Raw genomic sequence first — 21,639 nt, 5'->3', positions numbered from 1 at the left:
TTGGGATTGCTATCACTTTTTAAAAAGTTGATTATGCGGTGCTTTAAAAATAATTAGTAAAGTAAACCACTGTGTTTGATAAACAATGTTTTTAAGTACTGTTAGTACAAAAAGCAGTGTCAAAACCGTTTAGTAAATTTTAATATAAAAAGTGTTGTAACTGTGAATAATGACTAAAATAAACATAATGTTGAAAGTGTTATGTACTAATTATGTGGTGGTAGTGGTAATGACGGAGTGGAGGTGGTGGTAGTGATGGAGGTGGAGTTGGTGATTGTGGTAGTGGTTGTGGTGGAGATGGCTGTTGTGGAGGTGGTGGTGGTGCTTATAGTGGCAGCATGGAGGTGGTGGTGGTGTTGGTTGTGGAGGTGATGATGGATGTGGAGGTTTTGGAGGTGGTGGTGGTTGTGGTGTTAGTGGTGGTGGTGATGGTGGTGGTGATGGTGATGGTGGTGGTGGAGGTGGAGGTAGTGGTTGTGGTGGTGATGGTGGTGGCGGTGATTGTGGAGGTAGTGAATGTGGTGGTGTAAGTGATGGAGTTGGATGAGGAAGTGGAGGTGATGTCATTTAACAAAAAATTAATGATGATATTTTGGGAATTAAAAAAATTTATTAACGGTGCATTTGGATAAGGGAAATAAACTTGAGATTTTGACAAAACTCATAATTTCTAAATTGACATGAACCAATTCCTGTGTTTGGATAAAAAAACATAGACATTTAGAAATTCCACGTGGGAAAAAACATGGAATTTGAGGGTCATAAATCTCAACTTTAAATTATATCTAAAAGTCGTCATTTCTAAAATCCTAAGAGAGATTGAGTTTTTAAAAAAGATAACTTTACAAATAAAGGTTAAATTCCGTATTTTAAATCTATCACCCAAATAAGAAACTTTACAAATTCTATAACATTAACTTCCGTCATTTTAAATTCCATCATTTATGAAATCCTTTGTACTTTTAAATTTCCTCATTCAAAAGCACTGTAAAAATTCATCTATACTTTTTTGAAAGCACTTTGAAAAGTAATGTAGAATCTGTTTTTAAAAGCTGCTATTAAAATACCAATACTTTTAAAATAATTGGGATATTTTATTTTCACTAAACAACTTAAACTGCTGGTTAAACAGATTTGAGCTAATACCCATTTTAGCTCATTTCAGCTCTTCGGTTCTAACGAAGCTTGCGTTGAAGAAGCGTTCTTCAAGCTCAGACTCTGAGTCTCTGAGTGAGGTGCTTCTCCGATCTTAGCCAGCCTACCGAAACGACACCGCTTCGATCAATGAAGAGAAATAAACGACCGCCAACCAACAGAAACAGACCCCCAAATCAAGAAGACGACGTCGATGAAGAAGAGCATGATCAGAAACCCTACCTTCTTCATTTGCCAGAGCACATAATAATGGAGATCTTCTGCAAAATCCCAACAAAAACCCTCATCCAATGCAAGGGCGTGTGCAAGTGCTGGCGTTCTTGGCTCTCAGACCCTCAATTCACCAAAGAACTATTTTCACGAACACCCGCTTGCCTCTTGGTCACTGGCGTCCGCTCGCGCTGGGGCCACTTCTTGGTCGACCTCGACAGGGCCGGGTGGCAAAACGACGTCGCCTTGAAGCTTTTCAGTATAAGAAGTCTCCGAACTCTTTGTATGACCATTGTAGGCTCGTGCAATGGCTTCCTCTGTCACTACGAAGTCCATTTTGACTTGAGCCGTCATCTTCACATCTCCAATCCAGTTACTGGTGAGTTTTTATCTCTCCCAACACCTCCAAATCCTGATACAAGTGACTGTTATGGTTTTGGGTTCAGCCCCATCAGTGAGGTCTACAAGCTAGTTAGGGTTTTGTCTCCATACGGAAAGCCTGACCAAGTAATGGTTTTGACTGTTGGCTCTGGCATTTGGAGAAACATTGGGAATCCTGCCTACTCTTTTGATGGTGTAACTCCTCATGGGATTTATATCAATGGGTTTCTTCATTGGACTGGTCACAGTAGTAGTGACTGTTCCCGTTTGGTATGTGCCTTTGATGTCGAAAGCGAGCAGTTCCAAGAGTTGCCACTGCCCCCTTGTATTTATGATCTGGATGAAACTTATTTTAAGCTCGGAGTATTGAAAGGTTGGCTCTCTGTAATTCTTAACTTGAATGATGATATCATTGTCTGGGTGATGAAGGATTATGGAGTGAAGGAGTCTTGGACTAAAGAGCACGAGTTTAAAAATCCAGTTGGTTTTTTTGGCATTTCAGTATTGAATTTTACTGAGGAAGGGCAAGTCTTGGCGTTACATCGTAATCAATTGCAGGCTTATGCTCTGGTAACAAAGGGCCTTGTGAGGGTTGAGGTTGATCAATTACCTTCAGTGGTTTCGGAGGCATGGGACCTTGTTCCGAGCTTTGTTTCACTTAAGGATGTCGCCAGAGGGTTACAGCTTGAAGGTACTATATGTAATCCTAAGGCATTTTGTATTTCTTGGTCTGTGCAATTGAACTTTTCAAAGTCATTTTTTATTAGTGGTAGTGATAGAAGGCCTAGTTAGTGTAGTTTTGTTTAGTTTTTTCCATTTAGTTGCACATCACCCCTTCTGTTATTTTGGATCCATCCAATTACTGTTATGTCAGTTGTTACTGAGAAATGGCTCAACATTCTAACTTGTGACACATGTTATTCTAGATAGGAAAGGTGCAGTGTTATAATTAATTTTGCCTTCTTAAGCTAGATGTAGTTTGTTGAATTAATGCTCTTTCTCTTCTGCTGTTGGTGGATTAAATGTCCACTAAACTGCAGTTTTCTCTTACAAAATAAAATCTTTTCCTCTAAAAAACACAAAAACAAACTTCTGACAAATGGTAGTTTGGATCTTGTAATTTGAATTGGTGGAGAGGAGAGTATTTTGGAATTGTTTTCGTTGCCCTTGTTCTTTAGAATTGTGGTGGAAATTGTTTAGGGAGATGAAGGCCGGTTGGGTTATCCCTAAGGGGTGTTTTGAATTTCTGAGCACCAAGTTTGAGGCTTTGGGAAGGGGGAAGAAAGCCAAAACATTACGGTGGTGCATGTTGTTGGCATTTTCCTGGAACAATTTAGATGGAGTGCAATGAGAATATTTGAGGATTATAAGGGCGCGAGGGTAGATGAACTCTGGGACAGAGTGAGTTCCTGCGAAGCTTTAAGGGCATCGCTTTCAGCTGAGTTTATGGATTATTATCATTCTTCTATAATGTTGGATTTGTTAGCAGCTGCGAAGTGATACTAGATCTTTCAAATTTTGAGGTTTTTCTTACTTGCCTTTTTTTAAGTGGTCTTTTTTTGTGTTTTCTTTTCTCCCTTCTCTTTATATTGTGGATTCCTCATCCACTCTTTCTAATCAGATTTTCTATAATAAACTGTTGTTTCTCGTCAAAAGAAACAAAAAAGTTCTTTCAACATCTAGTTGATGGGATTATTCATACATTCCTCCGTGTTAGATTATAGTATCTAATATTAAAAAAATGGGATATGAAGTGTCACAAATGCTTATTAAATAATACCTGGAAATTTTGGTTGGGGTGGGAGCACCTGTAAATTTATTGTTTTAAGTAATCTTTTAGACCATTGCATTCTAATATTTTCATTCTATTTCATGCAGGACTTCAGGGTGTGCATCGTGAATGAGCGAGCCCTTTACGGTAAAATATCCATACCTGCATTGTCACACAAGGTATAGATGTGACCGTCTGGTTGATTAATAATACCTTGTAATTGCAGATCAATAGTGGTTTAATGACTCCAACTATGAAAGTTCGAAGGAACAGATTTGTTGCTCAGTACGAGGAGAAAATAGAGAATCTGTACGAGTAAATTTCTTATCCAGGAATTAACAGAAGCATTTTGAAGGGCAGGCAATTTGAATGAAGTAAGTATTGCAAAGCATAGGTAGGTAGCCAGTCCAATAGTTTTTCGATTCTCCTTTGTTTTTTTTTTTTTTTTTTTAATGCCTCTCATAATGAAAGGGTCGATAAATATCTACAAACTCACACACACGTCGATGCGGGGGGTCAAGCCTAGGACTGCTCCTAGGAAGGGGCAAAGCCCCAGCCACTGTACTGTGGTGCCCATTCGCTTGATTCCCTGTTTAGGCAAGTTCCTTGCTGTCCTGTCTCTTCAAGCATAATATACTATTTAAATTTTTTGGATTTATAGTCTGTAACAGTGACGGGCAAGAATTCTTGAAATTTGTTGTATTTCTTACTTCATTCCTGCAAGGAAGGTAATAGTGTGAAGCAGCAGTTGGGCAGTGCACACCGCATAAGGTTGTAATATTGTCTAGGATTGAAAGTTCAAGTTCGTGTCGTGCTTAGCCTGCTTTGGCTCATTCGAGTTCCAACTTGAGAGAACCAAATGAAACATGAATAAAAGATTAGGCTCGGTATTGAATTTGGTATATTCAGCTTCTAAAGCTTATGTATAGCCCATGAATAAAAGGATGAGGTGAAGAGAGAAGGTGTATAGAGAAAGATGAGGCAGATGGAGTGGGAGGAGACTTGAGCGAAAAGTGTTGGACAAAAATGCTGTTAAAAAGGTGATAATGTTGTGTCATCTGTGAAGAATTTTAACATACGATGGTTTTATTTATTTATTTATATATATATATTTTAAATTTTTTATAATTAAAATCAATAAGAACATATTCGTAACTGAGGAAAGGAAGCTGATTCTATAAAGTGATATATTTATTTAATTTTTTAATCAAATGATAGGGAGATTGAATTCATAAATTAAGATTTTTAATCAATAAGAACATATTTGCAATTGCCGGTCAGTTCCTCAAACTGCAAATTACGATCAGTTTTTCCGCATGTTCGGTTCAAATGCAGTAATACCTCAGTAATACCACGGAGGGCCTCAGTATCTCCGCAGCTGCTTCTACAGGCCGTATTATTACATCGATCTGCTTTTATTATTTATTATTTATTATTTATTATATTATATATATATATATATATTTTTTTTTCTTCCAGTTTTGCAGTTTTTTTTTCTTCCAAAATGCCACCCCTAGTAGGGGTACATAATTTGAGTAAAGTTTATTTATTCCTTTCTTTGTTGTGTAAGATGTGGATTCCGTATTGTTGGTTGGTTATTTATTTATTTAATGTTACAGTATTAAATTTATTTTGGTACATGTGATTGGGAAAATGAAGTTTGCACAAATATTCATTCGGTGTTTTGGTTTTTTAATCTCTACTTGTAAGAGAGTGAAGGTGAAATAGCTCAACCAAATTAACTATACTCACTAGTATGCTACTATCTTAAATTTGAGTACATATAATATTTTCTCAAATTTCTCACTATAAAAATAAGGGTCATGCTAGGGAGATCAACTTTAAATACCAACTTATGTACCATCTTTCTAATAGAGGTGCAACTCATCAATACAATGGGTCTCATACTCTATTAGAGAGATGGTACACAAGTTGATATCTAAAGTTAGTATCTCTAGCATTTTCCTAAAAATAAATCGCTGGAATATACATAAAAGATTGAGGTCCGCATTTTTATGGGACGCCAAGGGCGTCCAAAAGCACCTAGTAAATAATATACTAGACCGGCCCATTGGTGATGCCCATTTTGGTTGTTTTCAACTCTTCGGTTCAGCTTGGCTTGAATCTTCAAGCTCAAACCCTGAGACACTTCTCCGATCTTAGCCATGTACCGCAATAACAATGATTCGATCAATGAGGAGAATTAAACGACGCCACCGCCATCGACCAACCAACAAAAACAGACCTCCAAAACAAGAAGACGACGATGAAGAAGAAGAAGAGCATGATCAGAAATCCAACATTCTTCAATTGCCAATCCACATAATAACAGAGATCTTTTGCAAAATCCCAACAAAAACTCTCATCCAATGCAAGCACGTGTGCAAATCTTGGCGTTGTTGGTTCTCAGACCCTCAATTCACCAGAGAACTATTTTCACGAACACCCGATTCCCTTTGGGTCACGGCCACTAGCCACTTCTTGGTCGACCTCGACAGGATCGGAGCCAAAGCGACGTCGCGTTGCAGCTTTTTAGTAATCTCAAAGCTCTTTGTATGACCGTTGTAGGCTCGTGCAATGGCTTCCTCTGTCACTACGATTTCAATTCTGACTTTACAGTCATCTTCACATCTCCAATCGTTACTGTGAGTTTTCTCTCTCCCAATACCTTCAAATTGTGATAATGAAGACTGTTATGGTTTTGGGTTCAGCCCCATTAGTGATGTTTATAAGCTAGTTCGGGTTACGTCTCTAGGCGAGAGCCCGACCAAGTAACGGTTTTGATTGTTGGCTCTGGAATTTGGAGAAACATTGGGCACCCTGGCTACTCATTTTATAGGGTAAATCCTCGTCATGAAATTTATCTCAATGGGGTTCTTCATTGGATTGGTCGCAGATGTAGGGACAGTTCCCGGCGTTTGATATGTGTCTTTGATGTCGAAAGTGAGCGGTTCCAAGAGTTACCACTACCGCTTTCTTCTGATAATATGCGAAGAACATATTTTAAGCTCGGAGTACGTATTAAAAGGTTGGCTCTCTGTAATTCATAAAGTAAATGATGTTATCAGTGTTTGGGTGATGAAGGATTACGGGGTGAAGGAGTCTTGGACTAAAGAGCATTGTTGATGCTCTTTTTGGGAGGTCAACTTAGATAGATATGGAATAGTGAATGATGGGTGACTTCATTTCCTGTGCAAAGATTTGGACAAGCGATAAATATACAGAAGACGCAATATACGTGGTTCACCCTTAATGAATGGGCTACGTCCACGGAGAACGATATTCTCATTATGATAATATTTGTTTACATTTGTACAAGGGGTTGGACCCAAATATAAAGATAACAAATGAGAAGCTCAGCCCAGTCTTGGGATCCAAAAGAGAGAGTCAATTTCTCAGGGAAGAGTAGTCTTCTTTTATAGGTAAGGGGGAGTTTTCATCTCTTGTAGTTTTCCGATGTGGGACTCCTCTTACTTTGCTTAGAGTTGTGACTTGTGGTAATGCTTCTTTGGCTAAGGTGATGACCTCTCAAGGCATGGCACTTGGATGATTTAGCCTAGCTAGTTGCTCGGTCAGTTACGGTACCAACAGTAGTTCCCCAAGTTCGCGAGTAAGAAGGTACTTCTTGATTGGGGGCTTGTAAGTTTAAGTCCACTGGTCGAGCAACACCATAGTTCCTCTTCCAAGCTGTATAATGCACTGGTCGAGTATCACCATAGTTCATCTTCCAAGTTGTATAGTGCATTGTCCATAGTTCCCTAAGTCCCCGGGTTAGAAGGATATTTGGAAGGGAGAGAACTTGGCACGAGGGTGCCGAAGACATAAAGTTGCATGTCGTAGGGTGATGTGGTGGGCACGAGGGTGCGAAGGCATAAGAATTGCATGTCGCAAGGCGATGGGCCTAGGCACGAGGGTGCCGAAGGCGACACAAAACTTACATGTCACAAGACGATATAGCTAGGCACGGGGGTGCCGAAGGCAACACAAAGCTTGTATGTCACAAGACGGTGTGCTTAGGCACGAGGGTGCCGAAGGTATAAAACTTGCATGTTTGCAAGGAAATGCAGCTAGGCACCGGGATGCCAAAGGCAAAGGGAGATGTCGAAGGCACAAAGCTTGCATGTCGCAAGGCGATGTGCCTAGGTACGAGGGTGCCGAAGGTGACACAGGCTTGCATGCCGTAAGGGGATGTGCCTAGGCACGAGGGTGCTGAAGACGACACAAAGCGTGCATGTCGCAAGACAATGTGGCTAGGCACGAGGTGCCGAGGGCAAAAATATGTCTGAAGGCGACACAAAGCTTGCATGACACAAGGCAATGTGGTTAGGCACGGGGGTACCCAAGGTGACACAGAGCTTGCATGTCGTAAGACAATGTGGCTAGGCACGGGGGTGCGGAAGACGACAAAAAGCTTGCATGTCGCAAGACAATGTGGTTAGGCACAAGGGTGCCGAAGGCAAAGGGGATGCCGAAGGTACGAGGGTACTGAAAGGAAGAAATGCATATGTGCATTTTTTATTATTATTTTAAGAAATAATAATAATAATAATATATTTTTTATTCTCTTTGTGTTTAGCAAGATCTTTCTTGGAAGGAGGTTGGGTTCGGGCCTTTGGTAAAAAGGAGGCATGGCGCAACTCCGTGGGCCTCCAAGCTTGTGTATGGAGCTTGGCCTTTTGTTGGGCATCTCAAGCTTCGGTAATGAGGTGCTAAAATGAGAAAAAACATGGCCCAAGAAGGTTCAGCATGGCCCTTGCCATTCAGCAGGGGTAAATTGGAAAAAATTCGGTCGTGAGTCCGCGAATTCTTCATCTCGGGATGTCGTTCAGTCACTCGGCAAGCACTGTTAAAATTCTTAGTTTGTATATGTATTTTCAGATTAGGAAGAGATGTATTTTCTGGAGATTTCAGCTAGAGAGAATGAAGAGAAATGAGGAAGGCACTGTTCTATTGAATTCTTACAATCTGCAGCTTACATAGTGTGTCTGACAGAGAGAGAAATGTGATTCTCTTCTAACAGAATTACAACTATCACCCTATTAGGTGCTTACACGTGTCATACCAAATCTAAGCTAGAGAATCCACCTAGACTATGATCTAATGGTTCTCATTACATCATTTAAAATAGACATAACAGAAAATAGAAAATGACTTCTGCTCTAAGAAATCAAAGGCAGATTATATTTCAACACTCCCTTCTAATCCTTTAGTGATTTCACTCCAAGCAAGCTTCTCAACCTCACAAACTGATCCTTAGGCGAGCCTTAGTCAAAATGTCGCTATCTGATCTTTTGTCTTGCAGACACCAGTTCGATTTCTTTTGCTTGAATGGCTTCCCTTATAAAATGAAATTTCCTGCTGATGTGCCTTGTCTTTTGGTGATGAGCTGGATTCCTTGCCATTGCAATTGCAGAGGTGTTGTCACATAGAATTGGAGTCCCTTCTACCTGTTCTTCACCAAAATCTTCAAGCACAAATCTGAGCCACTTAGCTTGTGAAGTTGCTTCTGCACGCTCACATACTCAACTTGGCTGTAGATAAAGCAACTGTGTTTTGCTTGATGGAAGCCCAAGAGAACATGCCTGAGCCTAGTGTGAAGGCATATCCTGAGGTGCTCCTCATATCATCCTCACTCCCAGCCCAGTCACTGTCACAATACCCAATTAGAGTAGCTGTTTTCCCCTTTGCAAACTCAATTCCAAAATCTAATGTGCCTTGTATGTATCTCAGCACCCTTTTAGCAGTTCCCATGTGTTTCTTTGAGGGATTGTGCATAAACCTAGCAAGCAAGCTAGATGCAAACATGACATCTGGTCTTGTGGCAGTCAGATAAAGCAGACTCCCTACAATCTGTCTGAATTCATTTTCATCTGCTGCTTCACTTCCATCTTCTCTACACAATTTCTCATTCATCACTAATGGAATTGCCACTGACTTGCAGTCTCTCATTCTAAACTTCTCAAGAATTTTCATGGCATATTTCTTTTGATGAATGAAAATATGCTTATCAGTTTGTTCCACTCCCATGCCAAGAAAATGGTGCAACATACCCAAGTCTGTCATCTCATAGTGTTGCATCATATCTTGTTTAAACTCTTCAAGCATTTTAGGACAGCTTCCAGTATATATAATGTCATCTACATAGAGTGAGACAATGATAATACCTGAGGTGTCACTTGTTTTGATATAGAGAGTAGCTTCACTTAAGCTCTTCTTAAAACATGCAGTGTTGAAATAGGCATCTATTTCATCATACCAGCCCTTGGGGCTTGTTTCACCATATAGAGCCTTGTTCAACCTGTACACCTTGGTTTCCTTGCTCTCTTAAACATATCCTTGAGGTTGTTCAACATAAACTTCCTCCTTTAGAATGCCATTGAGAAAGGCGACTTCATATCCAGTTGAAATAGGTTCCATTCCTTTTGTGCTGCAAGGGCTATCAAGGTTCTGATGGTGTCAAGTCTTGCCACAGGGCAAATGTCTCATTATAGTCGATTCCAGGCTTGTGAATAGCCTTTAGCCACAAGCCTAGCTTTATTCTTCCGCACAGTACTATCTAGGTTCGTTTGACCTTGTAGACCCACTTAACACCACCATCTGGGTTTGTCAAATGGCCTCAACTAATTCCATGTATTGTTCTTCTTAATCATCTCGAATTCAGCCTCCATTGCACTTCTCCATGATTCATCCAAATCTGCTTCTTCAAAGTCTGTCAGGTTCTACAATGCACATGTTGCATTGTGTCATGATGTCATTAATACTCCTCCACTTGTGAGGTGTGTGATCAACCCTTTGAGTCTCATCAAGCATTTCTTCCCCTTGAGGTGCAATTTCTTCTTCCATCTGCATTTGAGTATCCAAAAACTGAGATTGTTCATCTAATACCTTCTCGTTTCTGCAGTACCTTGATTTCCATCCGCATAGGCATTCTCACATCTGCATTGCTAGGATTCTCCCATGTCCATGAGGCTTCTTCATCAAAATAGACATCCCTAGACAAGATAATCTTTCTAGCCTTAGGATCATACAGTCTATAGCCTTTTTCACACAATCCATAGCCCACAAAAATGCATTTGTGACTGTTTTCTTCCAACTTGTGTCTCAAAACAGAAGGAATAAGCACATGACATAGGCATCCAAACACTTTCAAGTGTGCAATACCTGGCTTTCTTCCTGTGAAGGCCTCAAATGGTGTCATTTTCTTAAGAGACTTAGAAGGACACCTGTTGAGAAGATAGACTGCTGTATGAACACTTATGCCCAAAACTCATATGGAAGTCTCTTTTCATGTAGCATAGACTTTGCCATCTCAATTACAGTCCTGTTCTTCCTCTCAACAACTCCATTTTGTTGAGGGGAATATGCTACAGTCAGCTGCCTTTGTATTCCAGCCTCACTGCAGTATGCAAGAAATTCATTTGACATGAATTCTCCACCTCTGTCACTTCTAAGTGATTTCACCTTGTGTCCACTCTGCAATTCTGTCATTGCTTTGAACTTCTTGAAACATTCAAAAGCATTAGATTTATTTCTGAGAAAATAAACCCAAGCCATTCTTGTATAGTCATCAATGAATAACATGAAATATCTGTTTTCTGACATTGATGCAATCTGCATAGGACCACAGATGTCAGTGTGGACTAATTCAAGTGGAAACGAGCTCTCAAGTAGATTCTGCAGAAATGAGTCTCTATCTCGCTTTCCCACTTGCAGCCTTCACAAAGCTGCAAAATCCTTCTCCGGACTAGGCAGTCCATGAACCATGTCTTGATTTGCCAGCATCCTGATGCTTTGATCATTAAGATGGCCCACCTTTTATGCCAAGTCTGCAAACTGTGAGTCACACTTGCTCTCAAGGCACCAACCGAGTAGCAGGTACCATTGTGAGAGAGAAACACCTATTGATAATCATTGGAACCTTAGCTATAGGATTTTGCGGTGACCAATCATCAAAAATTGTCACCATTCCCTTTCCAAATACTAAACAATACCCATGTTCCATCATCTGACCAACACTGAGCAAGTTCTTTTCTAAACCAGGCACCAACATCACTTCTTGAATGTGTTTTCTGCCTGTCTTGGTTTCTATCACAAGTGTGCCTTTTCCTACAACTTGAACTGTCTCTCCAGTCCCCATTTTCACCTTGGAAGTTACATCCCTTCGAATATCTATCAATAGCCTTTCATCTCCAGTCATGTGGTTACTGCAACCACTGTCCACATACCAAGAATTGTTCAATTTCACATCTATCACGGCATTGCATGCATAAAACAATGTTCCAGATTACTTCAGCCTGATTAGCATAATTCACCTTCTGCACAGGTTGATTTTCATGGCAATTTCTAACCATGTGACCAAACTTTCCACATCCTCTGCATTTTGGTTTTCCTTCAAACCAGCACTTGCCATAGTGCAGTTTTTCACAGTGCTTGCAAGGTGTTTTAGTTCCATCATTTGATGCATTTGGTTTGGGATTAGAATTGGACTTGTTATTCCAATTCTTCCCATTTCCCTTCCAGTTCCTCTGAGACTTGTTACCTCCAAGAACTTCCATTCTTAGAGCTTTTACTCTCTATGTTCAGGCTAGTAAAAGCCTTTTCTGTGGAATTTTCAGTGTGCCTATCCAACCTGAGCTCAAAGTTCTTGAGAGACGCAACCACTTCTTGAATTTCAAGAGTGTCAAGATCCTTTGAATGCTCAATCACAGAACATATAGAGTCATAAGATCTAGGCAAGCTAATAAGTAATTTCTGCACAACTCTTTCTCTAGGTAACTCTTCACCATAACTTTTCATTTGATTAATTAGATCAAATAGTTTAGCAACATAACTAGAGAATGACTCACTATCCTTCATACGAGTGTATTCAAACTCTCTACGTAAGCCTTGTAGCTTCACACTTCGTACCTGTTTATCGCCTCTAAACTCCTGCTTGAATATCCCATGCACCTTTTGAGGTTTCTTCATTCACTATTCTGGGAAAAATTTGGTCTAAGACTGCACCTTGGATCAGTCCAAGTGCACGAGCATCTTTCATCAAAATCTCAGCCGTTATAGACTTCTCTTCTTCAGCAGCTTTAGATCCTTCTTCCTTTCCTTTTTTTCTTTGGATCTGAAGCATCAAAACCATTTTCAACCAAATCCCACAGTCCATGAGATTTCAGAATGGTCTTCATTCGAATGCTCCAAAACTCATAGTTTTCTCCATTGAAAACGGTGTAATGGCTCGAGAAGAGCTTGATCCTGCCATGTTAGACATCGACGCAACTAGAAAAGCTTCGTGAAATTTTGAGTGAGCTCAACGTCACCAAACACCACGATCTTCACAGATTCACGCCCAACAAACAATCGAACCTGGCTCTGAGGCCATGTTAAAATTCTTAGTTTGTATATGTATTTTCAGATTAGGAAGAGATGTATTTTCTGGAGATTTCAATTAGAGAGAATGAAGAGAAATGAGGAAGGCACTGTTCTATTGAATTCTTACAATCTGCGGCTTACATAGTGTGTCTGAGAGAGAAATGTGATTCTCTTAATGAATTACAATCACACCCTATTAGGTGCTTACACGTGTCATACCAAATCTAAGCTAGAGAATCCACCTAGACTATGATCTAATGGTTCTCATTACATCATTTAAAATAGACAGAGCAGAAAATAGAAAATGACTTCTGCTCTAAGAAATCAGGCAGAACAGGATTATATTTCAACAAGCACTTGAGGAAGTCTACTGGAGTTGGGCTTCGGCAAGTCTCATTGACGCAGTTGGTTGCTAAGGTTTTTGTTAGGGGGAGTAAGTCGGTTTGAAAGTGAAAGCTATTCGGCAAGGCTATTTAGAACGGGGCGTGATGTTGCTGAAAGGAAAAGCTTCAGTAAGCAGAGAGTTTCACGGCCTCGTAAGCACAGCCGTTGAATAGTTTGCAGCACAGTCCCTGCCGAACGACAGGGTTGGTTTGGAAAAATTGGAAGCCTCCCTACCTCCTTCGAAACTAGAGAAAGCTGTCCTGTTTCGGCAAGAGTGGGGTGTGATCCGGAGTCGTCCTAGAACGCTTGGAGCAGCAACTTGAGTTCTCGGAGAATAAGATCCGGCCTCGGCAATAACCCTTGCCATTCGGCAAGGGAATTTGAGGGAGAATTTTGTAGGAGCCCATATCCACAGCTCCGGTAGGGTGGCTTAGGGAGTTGAGGAGTTGAGCCGTTGGAGCTGGAGTGCGGGTCGGGTCTCTGCCGTGGGTTTGGACAGCTTGGACTATGGTAAGATTTTTGCGGAACTGAAAGCATGCTTCGAATTTCACACGGCCCTTGCCATTCGGCAAGGGTGATTGTGGTATGATTTTCCATGAATCCTTATGTCTGCGGCGCAGGTTTAACGTGGGGAAGAGGTGGATCTTCAATCTTCAAGGAGAGGCGGTGCTTCTAATTCTGCGGGTTAGCAGGGAGTTCGAATTGCTTAAGTTCCTTCGGCTGTTAGCTTCGGTGGAGAGCCGTGAGTGGGTGTTGTGGTGCGTGACTTGGAGCCGTGACCTTGTGAGACTTCCTTGAGTTCGGAGGACTGGGTTCGAAGGGGATTGCTGGCAGGTTGCTTGCTTCGGCAGTGCTTGATTTCGTTCTGCAAAACTACTTTGCTGTTTTTTGTGAGTCCCCCTTTGTTTGAATTTTGTCATAATTTAGGAAGGTTGCATTGCCCTCCATTTGTTTCTGTACAACCCTTGCCGTTCAGCAAGGGTGGATTTGTAAGTTTAAAGACTTCTTTGCTTGTGCAGGTAGGCTGTGCACGTGGGTTGCCGTTCGGCAGTGTCTTTGTGCTGAGGTGTATGTCATCAAGCTTTGTTGCTTCGGCAGAGTTTGTGAGGGCTTTTTGTTGGGCTTGCTTCTGCAGCTGAAGTAAGTGCTCTTGTGAGCCTATTTTCTTCACGCACGGCAAGGCCTTTTGAATATACTCTGACGATTCTCTTTTGACAGTCGGCAAAGAGGTTGGGCATGTGATGTTTTGGCGTAATTTTGGAGCTGAGCCCCCCCGTTTTTCTGCATAGGCTGGTTCGAATATATTGTATGATTGTGGGTGCAGATGCTTTGGTATGGTGATTCTTGAAATATAAGACAGCTTCATTATTGTATGCTGGAAGGTGTTTACGTGAGCGCTTGCTGCACATTCGGCACGATGCTTGCCGAATGGTAGGGGCGGTGCTGTTTGGTTTGGATGGATGTGTTGTGCTGCACTGTTTTGGTTTCGAATGGCTTGTCTCTTTGATTGGGTGCCCACTGTCCTGCCTTTCGGCAAGCAAATAGGCAATCTTAGTGGGGCTTTGTGAAGCTTTTGCGCATGATGGCTGATGGTTATCAATTGTTGACGCAGAAAAATAGTTCGGCCATTTCCCGTGCAACTTAGTGATATTGGGCCTTCGGTATGCTCTGGGCCTCGGTAGGGCGTCCGATCCGCAAGATAGCAAACGCTCGGTAAGACCTAGGGCACCGGTGTGGTACCGGCCGAAGGCTCTCCGATACTTAAATAAGTACGGATTTAGTAAGGTTGAACTACATATCAATAGGCAGTATGCCGTAAGTTCTGATTACCTCCATTTTGGGATAGTTGTTCTCTTTTATTGACCTTGGGAGGTGTGCATATTGTTGAGAATTTCGATGTGGAACTGTGGACACCAATTGTGGGACTGCCACGTGTCCCTGGGGGAAAATTGCCCTAATTGCGGGATTAGTAGACTGGGTACCGAAGGCTATAAAGCTTCAGTTTGGTCCACGTGTCCGACGCTTATTGGCTGTCATCAATAACATTCTGTACTCCCAAATAATAAGAAAGTTTGCACTCTATTCATCAAATAATAATAAAGAATAAGCAAATATTCATGTTACTTATCTTTTGTAGATTGTGCACGTGACCTAGCCTTGGATTCCTTAATTCGAATGGTGGTCCACTCCTTCCAATATTAAAATTTAGCAAATGATGAAACGGTGGCTTCCTTCCGGGATTTGAGTCTTTTGTAAGACTTTGACAAAGTGGGTGTCTTCAGCACGTTGAATCCCCCTTTTTCTTTTTTTCTTTTTTTTTGTGTAATTGGCTCCAGCACATCCATGGGGAGTTGGTTTGTTGTTTAGCACTTGCAAGAAGGCATGGGTGTATTGATAAAATTCTCTGTTGGAGGTACCGAATGGTGAGAGGCTTCGACAGGGTGAGCTGAAGGGAGGACTAGTGTAGCTGCTTCCTTCTTGTCTTGCTGATTAATAATTTGCATATCAATTGGAGGTCTAAGCATATCACTTGGCTCAATCCTATCCTATCGAAAGGTAGGATTTGTGTCGTTGAGAGGGTGGTTCCCAGATGAGTCATGCCCAAAGTTACCATTCGGCAATTTAGAAGTTCTGATAGGAGACCACACCTTATGATGATGAAGATGACATGCGCGATACCTCCTTGGGTGTCTTGAGAAATTTTCCAACAAGTAGATGTGGTTTTGACAGATTAGTAAGAGTAGTGATTGGTGACAGATGTTGGCCATGCAAGCATTCCTCAATAAAAGCCAAGAGAGATGGTCTCTTAGGCAAGCATGGTATACTTGGGGCTTTATGATTGCCTGGAGATAAAAATCACATGTTTTTTTTATTGTCGTTCAGCAATTGCAGATGAGGTGGTGTTTGGTGATTTGCATGAGATTTGCTTCAGATGTATCTTGTCTAAGATACTTGGATTTGGTTGTGCCGAAAAGGGTTTGGGCATTGGGTGTTGTACAGCACTTGCAACTAGTTGTTTGTCTCTTGGAAGTGAACCACCATCTCTTGTAGTTTTTTGATGTGGGAATCCTCTTGCTTTGCTTAGAATTGTGACTTGTGATAATGCTTCTTTGGCTAAGGTGATGACCTCTCAAGGCATGACACTTGGATGATTTAGCCTAGCTAGTTGCTTGATCAGTTACGATACCAACAAGCATGAGTTTAAAGAACCAATTGGTTCTTTTGTCACTTCAACAATGAAATTTACTGACCAAGGGCAAGTCTTGGGGTTACATCATAATCAATTGATGGCTAATACTCTGGCAACAACGAGCCTTGTGAGGGTTGAGGTTGATGGATTACCTTCATGGACATCGCCGGAGGGTTACAGCTTTGTTTCACTTAAGGATATCGCCGGAGGGTTATAGCTTAAAGGTACCATATGTCAATCATAAGCATTTTGTATTTCTTGCTCTGTGGAATATGAACTTTTCAAAGTCATGTTTTATTAACAGTAGTGATAAAATGCCTAGTTCGTGTAGTTTTGATTAGTGTTTTTCCGTTTAGTTGCACATAATCCCTTGTGTTATTGGATCCATCCAATTACTGTTTTGTCAGCTGTTACTGGGAAATGGCTTAACATTCTAACTTGTGACACTTGTTATTCTAGATAGGAAAGCTGCAGTGTAGTTTTCTCTTACGAAATAAAATCTTTATCATTTTGAAAAAGCAAACTTCTGACACAAGTTAGTTTGGATCTTGTAATTTGAATTTGTGGAGAAGAGAGTAGTACTTTGGAATTGTGATGCGGACATCATTAGTTAGTTTCCTTATTTATTAGTTTTCCTAGATTCTAGGATTTGAGTTTCCAGATTTTAGTAACATTTGATAGGGTGTATTCAATTGAGATTTTGATAGATTGTTTTGAAGCTTAAAAATCCAATGGTATTTAATTAGGATTTTTAAGTCATCAATAAAAATATGTTAGTGTTCAATTAGGATTTTTAAGTAGTTAATAAAAGTATTGTGGTATTAAAAAACTTACCGATTTTGAATTATTTCATTAAATGGTGTATTGTGCGAGATTTTAAATGGGTAATATAGATACTAAATCTCATAACAAATCTCACCCTCCTATGCATGTTTCTTAAGTTCTTTTATTTTTTCTTGTGGGAGAAAATGAACAGACACCGTGAATGTTGTTGGTGGGTTCTTAACACGTTGTGGCCGGAATTCTACATTGGAAGGCATTTGTTCTGTGCCTTTGATCATATGGCCACTGTTCGGGTACCAATTTTTTATTATTATTGTTTTGAATTGGAATATTTCATTCATGAAAGACCATATTAACCCACGCACTGCCCCCAGCAAGAACCAATCTAAAAAGAACCACTAACACACATCAGCTAACCAATTGAAAAAATGACACCAGACTAGGCATAAAAAACAAAACGTACATCTTCAGACTGGAAGCACGTCAAATCACCTAGTCCAGCAAACTAACTCCTTGGGGGCATGGGAGTCATTGTTTTGAAGGACAAAGACCAACAAACTTGGGGGTCTGGTTGCCTAGACCTCCAAGTTATGAATTAGAAACTTGTTGAACAGATTCTAAAGATTACAGTGAGAGTTGGTATGGAATTTCAAGTGAAATGGGTTGAGGATGAGAAGATTAGGGTGGTGGTTAGAAAGGAAAAGGTGAAGGAGGCCATAGAGAAATTGATGGATGGAGAAGAAAGCCAAGGGAGGAGAGAGAGCTAGAGAGTTAGCATAGATGACAATATTGAAAGAAGAGAAGAGATAAAGGTGAAGTATAAAGGAGTACAGGTCCAAAAGTATCAGTTGCCCTAAAAAATTACAAGCAAGTATGAGATTATGCATAATCTTCAAACTCAGAGGGACCAAATTCTTAACAAAAAACCCTAGTAAATTCCTCCTAATTAGGATAAGTATGAACACAGTCGAGCCATCAAAACCACTTCAACTCTTCATTCTCCATATGAAAGGAAGCCATACAAACTTTCTAATTGTTCGGAATAGCAAAATAATCTAAATAATGCTCCCTTTTGTAAATCCACCCCAATGGACTGTCACCATCACAGAATTGAGGAAATTCGATCTTCATCAATGACGGTCGCATGGGGCTTGGAATCGGAAAATCATGAGGACGATCACTAATGTCGTCATTAACAGGCGAGTGCAAAGTGGAATCGAACGCTTGGAGAACTCCTTACAAAGCCGATCATACTCGAATCCAAAGAATCGAACTGGTTCAAAATCTCACCAACAAGGGCTTCAGTGCTCTTAATGTGATTATCCATGGAGTTATGGCGAGTCGACGCCTTACGAGTCATACACAAGCACGAGAAGGGAACGAGATTTCGACTAGGCTCTGATACCAATAATAGAAACCCTTCAACCCTAACCCAATGTCAAAGAATCAAAACTATTATTTCTTATTGAAACTGGATTTACAATTACATGCCTTAGAATGAGCATAAGCCCACTAATATAATCGCTTCCCAATTAAGCAAATAACAAAACAAATTGTCAGCTAACTAAACAATTGCTAACAAAACCTTGCCACCTCAACTAACATACAAAAAGACCATATTAACCCTGAGATTCCTATCAATTATCTATTAAAATCATAGGTAAAATTCTGTAAATTCAATCTATTAAAATCTTGTAATTACAAATCCCGCTGAAATCCATTACATTATAATCTTATAATTATAATATATTAAAATCTTAATTGATACACCCCCCTAAGGTTTCCAAGTTTATTTGAATTAGTTCCCTGGTGGATTAGGATTTCTGTTTTAGTAAAGGATTTTTATCCTATTGTCTCTAGGTTTTAATTTGCTATAAATATCCCTAATGTAGTTCTTTAAAATTCAGTTGTTTTCTTGTTCTTTACGCTGTTTGTCGAGTGATGGCTCCAACTAAGACTGGTAAGATAGACCAGCCAGTGATGGGACCTTGAGCGGATTGCTCAGATGATGGAAAATATGACAAAGCGGATGATGGCAGAACTAACCACTTGTCGTCAAGAGCAATCCACAGTTGGAACTTTTTATCTTCATTTCACGGACTTCGAAGGACAATTCGGAGCCATTGATCGTGCTAATTAACATGACGAAGCAAGTGTGAATGGTGGAATGATCGAGACGCAGAGAGACATCATGATAGGAGGCATAATATATCGAGACAAAAAGGACAAAATTTTCATCGTGGCTATGAGTAAGACCCTGATAAAAAGGTGATGAGATTAGTGAAACTTGGCGCTCCTAATTTTGATTGTGAGCTAAATCCTAAAACATTCCTCGACTGGTTAGCGACCATGGATCGCTATTTTGAGTGGCATGACATGTCAAAGCTCGAAAGGTGAGATTTGTTAAGATAAAATTGGAGGGTCAAGCTAGATTATTTTGGACCAATGTTGAGCACAACTAGAGAGAGCTGGTGAAGAACCAATCGTCCATTGGGATGAGATGAAAGAAAGGAGGAAGCAGAAATATGTACCATTATCCTATCAACAGTGTTTTGTTGGATAAGTGGTGTTTATACCATATTTGACCAAGCAACTAGAAACAACTCTAGGCAAAGCAAAGAGTCCCACATTGGAATATTACAAGAAGTGAAGGCTCCCCCTCACCTATAAAAGGAGACCACTCTCACCTTAGAAAAGGATCCCTTGGGCTGGGCTTGATCTTTAGTCATGACCTTCCTCTTTCTTACATTTAAGTTTGGGCCCAACCCCATGTACAAATGTAAATACACAACATTATAATAATGAGAATATACTTCTCCGTGGACGTAGCCCATTCATTAAGGGTGAACCACGTATATCTTGTCTTCTGTATGTTTATCGCTTGCTCAAGTACTCACACACTTGGTGAAGGTCCTCACCTTCACCCATCATCCATCACACCTCATCACTAGGTTGGCCTCAAAAGTGCTGAACCATTTTTGAGCGTCAACAGTTTGTGCCGTCTGTGGGAATCGACACAAAAAGCTTCATCATTCTCCTTCCTCGGTGCCCTTCGGCAGTGCCCTTCGGCACCCCTGCAATCAGCATCTCCTAAGTTGCCGTTCGGCAATCCCATGCTGGAGCAACCATGAATGATAAGGCAACAAATTGCAAAAGATGATATTTCAAGGAAAAACCAATCAGAATGTGGATGCCATTTTGCATAGCTTGCATGCCTTGCATGACCAAACCACCATCTCAATTCAAAGTGCCATTCGGCACCCCCTTTGAAGAGAAAGTTTGGCAACCTTGAGTCGCCAAGGCATCAAGATGTCGAAGATACTATTGCCGAAACCTCCGTCAGATAAGTGGCACATTCATTATTTTTATAAGTTATTTAATATGGAAGGAACTTGTTATTCTTGGGATCAAGCAAAGCCACGTGCATTGTTTCTAAGAGATACATCACATTGCCTTATCTTATATTTTAGTATATTCGTAAGCATGCAATTCAATGATTGCATATATTATTCAAGTGGCTTAATCGGTGGCCTAGCATTCATTCATTCTCATTTTAGTGCTATTTTGTCCTATTTGCCATATAGGAAAGCCTGGAACAATTTCAATGGCCAAGCCAAACGGCACACCCATATAAAGGATATTGCTCAAGGCACCCAAGAGCTTTGAAAGATCACCATCTCCATGCCACTTGACCAGCTTCCGAACGTGGCTCTAGAAAGGCACATGCACTTGGAAGTGGGATGGCAATAAAACATTGCTTCTGGCCATTTGGCAAATATGAAACATAAGGTATCTCTGCAGACACCTAGCTACCGTCCTGCGTCATGCTCCCCTTAAATACTAGTGGAAACCAAAGCTGCCGTTCGGCACCTACAGACTGAGTAATTATTCAAGTCACCCTGGAGGCACCTCATCATCAATGCAAAGGCTCACGGTATCGTTCGGCACCTCATCCTTCAAGCCAACTGATATTCCCAAACCTCCACCTTACTTATTTTTCATAAGCTACCGTTCGGCACCCATGCCAATAAATACTCAACACACCCACCTTCAAATCGGTGGCTATCAGAGACCACACATGTTCTTATCGGACGACAAGAATCACAACAATCACAAAGCAGCCTTAAGACTCTCACTACCAATACATTCCAGCTTCTACAATAAAAGGTGGGACCTATGACACACGGTTCAAAAGATGAAAATATGGGAGAAGCAAACCACACATGGGATGAAGAGAAAGCCAGCACAAGTGTTGATGCCTCCCAATGCATCATCTGCAAAGATAAGAAACAATCGTGGCTTAGGTGTCGTTCAACACCTGTCAATTGCCATTCTGCAATTTAGTAAAATCAGTATGCAACAATGAAGAGGTCTCATACCGTTTAGCCCAATCACGAGCTCCATG

General features: G+C 40.7%; 1 protein-coding gene, 1 long non-coding RNA gene and 2 pseudogenes across 3 annotated transcripts; 3 read left to right on the top strand and 1 right to left on the bottom strand.

The window, feature by feature from the left end:
• Nucleotides 1-1,123: 1,123 nt before the first annotated feature.
• On the top strand, nt 1,124-4,640 carry LOC103322590 (F-box protein At3g07870-like). The gene is made up of 3 exons (XM_008224518.2): nt 1,124-2,437; nt 3,625-3,664; nt 3,744-4,640. The coding sequence occupies exons 1-2, from the start codon at nt 1,285-1,287 to the stop codon at nt 3,648-3,650; spliced, it is 1,179 nt and encodes a 392-aa protein (XP_008222740.2). The 5' UTR covers nt 1,124-1,284; the 3' UTR covers nt 3,651-3,664; nt 3,744-4,640.
• A 452-nt stretch (nt 4,641-5,092) lies between these two features.
• On the top strand, nt 5,093-6,567 carry LOC148920317 (putative F-box protein At3g16210; annotated as a pseudogene).
• A 2,464-nt stretch (nt 6,568-9,031) lies between these two features.
• On the bottom strand, nt 9,032-9,622 carry LOC148920316 (secreted RxLR effector protein 161 pseudogene; annotated as a pseudogene).
• A 3,518-nt stretch (nt 9,623-13,140) lies between these two features.
• Nucleotides 13,141-15,120, top strand: LOC148920315 (uncharacterized). 2 transcript variants are annotated; one of them, XR_016123668.1, is made up of 4 exons: nt 13,141-13,771; nt 13,882-14,151; nt 14,281-14,401; nt 14,480-15,120. It is a non-coding gene; the product is annotated as an uncharacterized LOC148920315 (long non-coding RNA). The 2 variants fall into 2 exon arrangements; XR_016123667.1 differs by having other exon boundaries at nt 13,152-14,151.
• Nucleotides 15,121-21,639: the final 6,519 nt, after the last annotated feature.

This window comes from Prunus mume, linkage group LG2 (genome assembly GCF_029339155.1).
Source record: "Prunus mume cultivar Tortuosa linkage group LG2, ASM2933915v1, whole genome shotgun sequence".
Lineage (NCBI taxonomy): Eukaryota > Viridiplantae > Streptophyta > Magnoliopsida > Rosales > Rosaceae > Prunus > Prunus mume.
This window is presented reverse-complemented; position numbering and strand designations above follow the sequence as displayed.

Bases quoted from the DNA above. Each gene is read 5' to 3' on its own strand.
- LOC103322590 (XM_008224518.2), top strand. From the start codon at position 1,285: ATGAAGAGAAATAAACGACCGCCAACCAACAGAAACAGACCCCCAAAT. The intron at 2,438-3,624 runs GTACTATATGTA...TATTTCATGCAG, and splicing joins CAGAGGGTTACAGCTTGAAG to GACTTCAGGGTGTGCATCGT.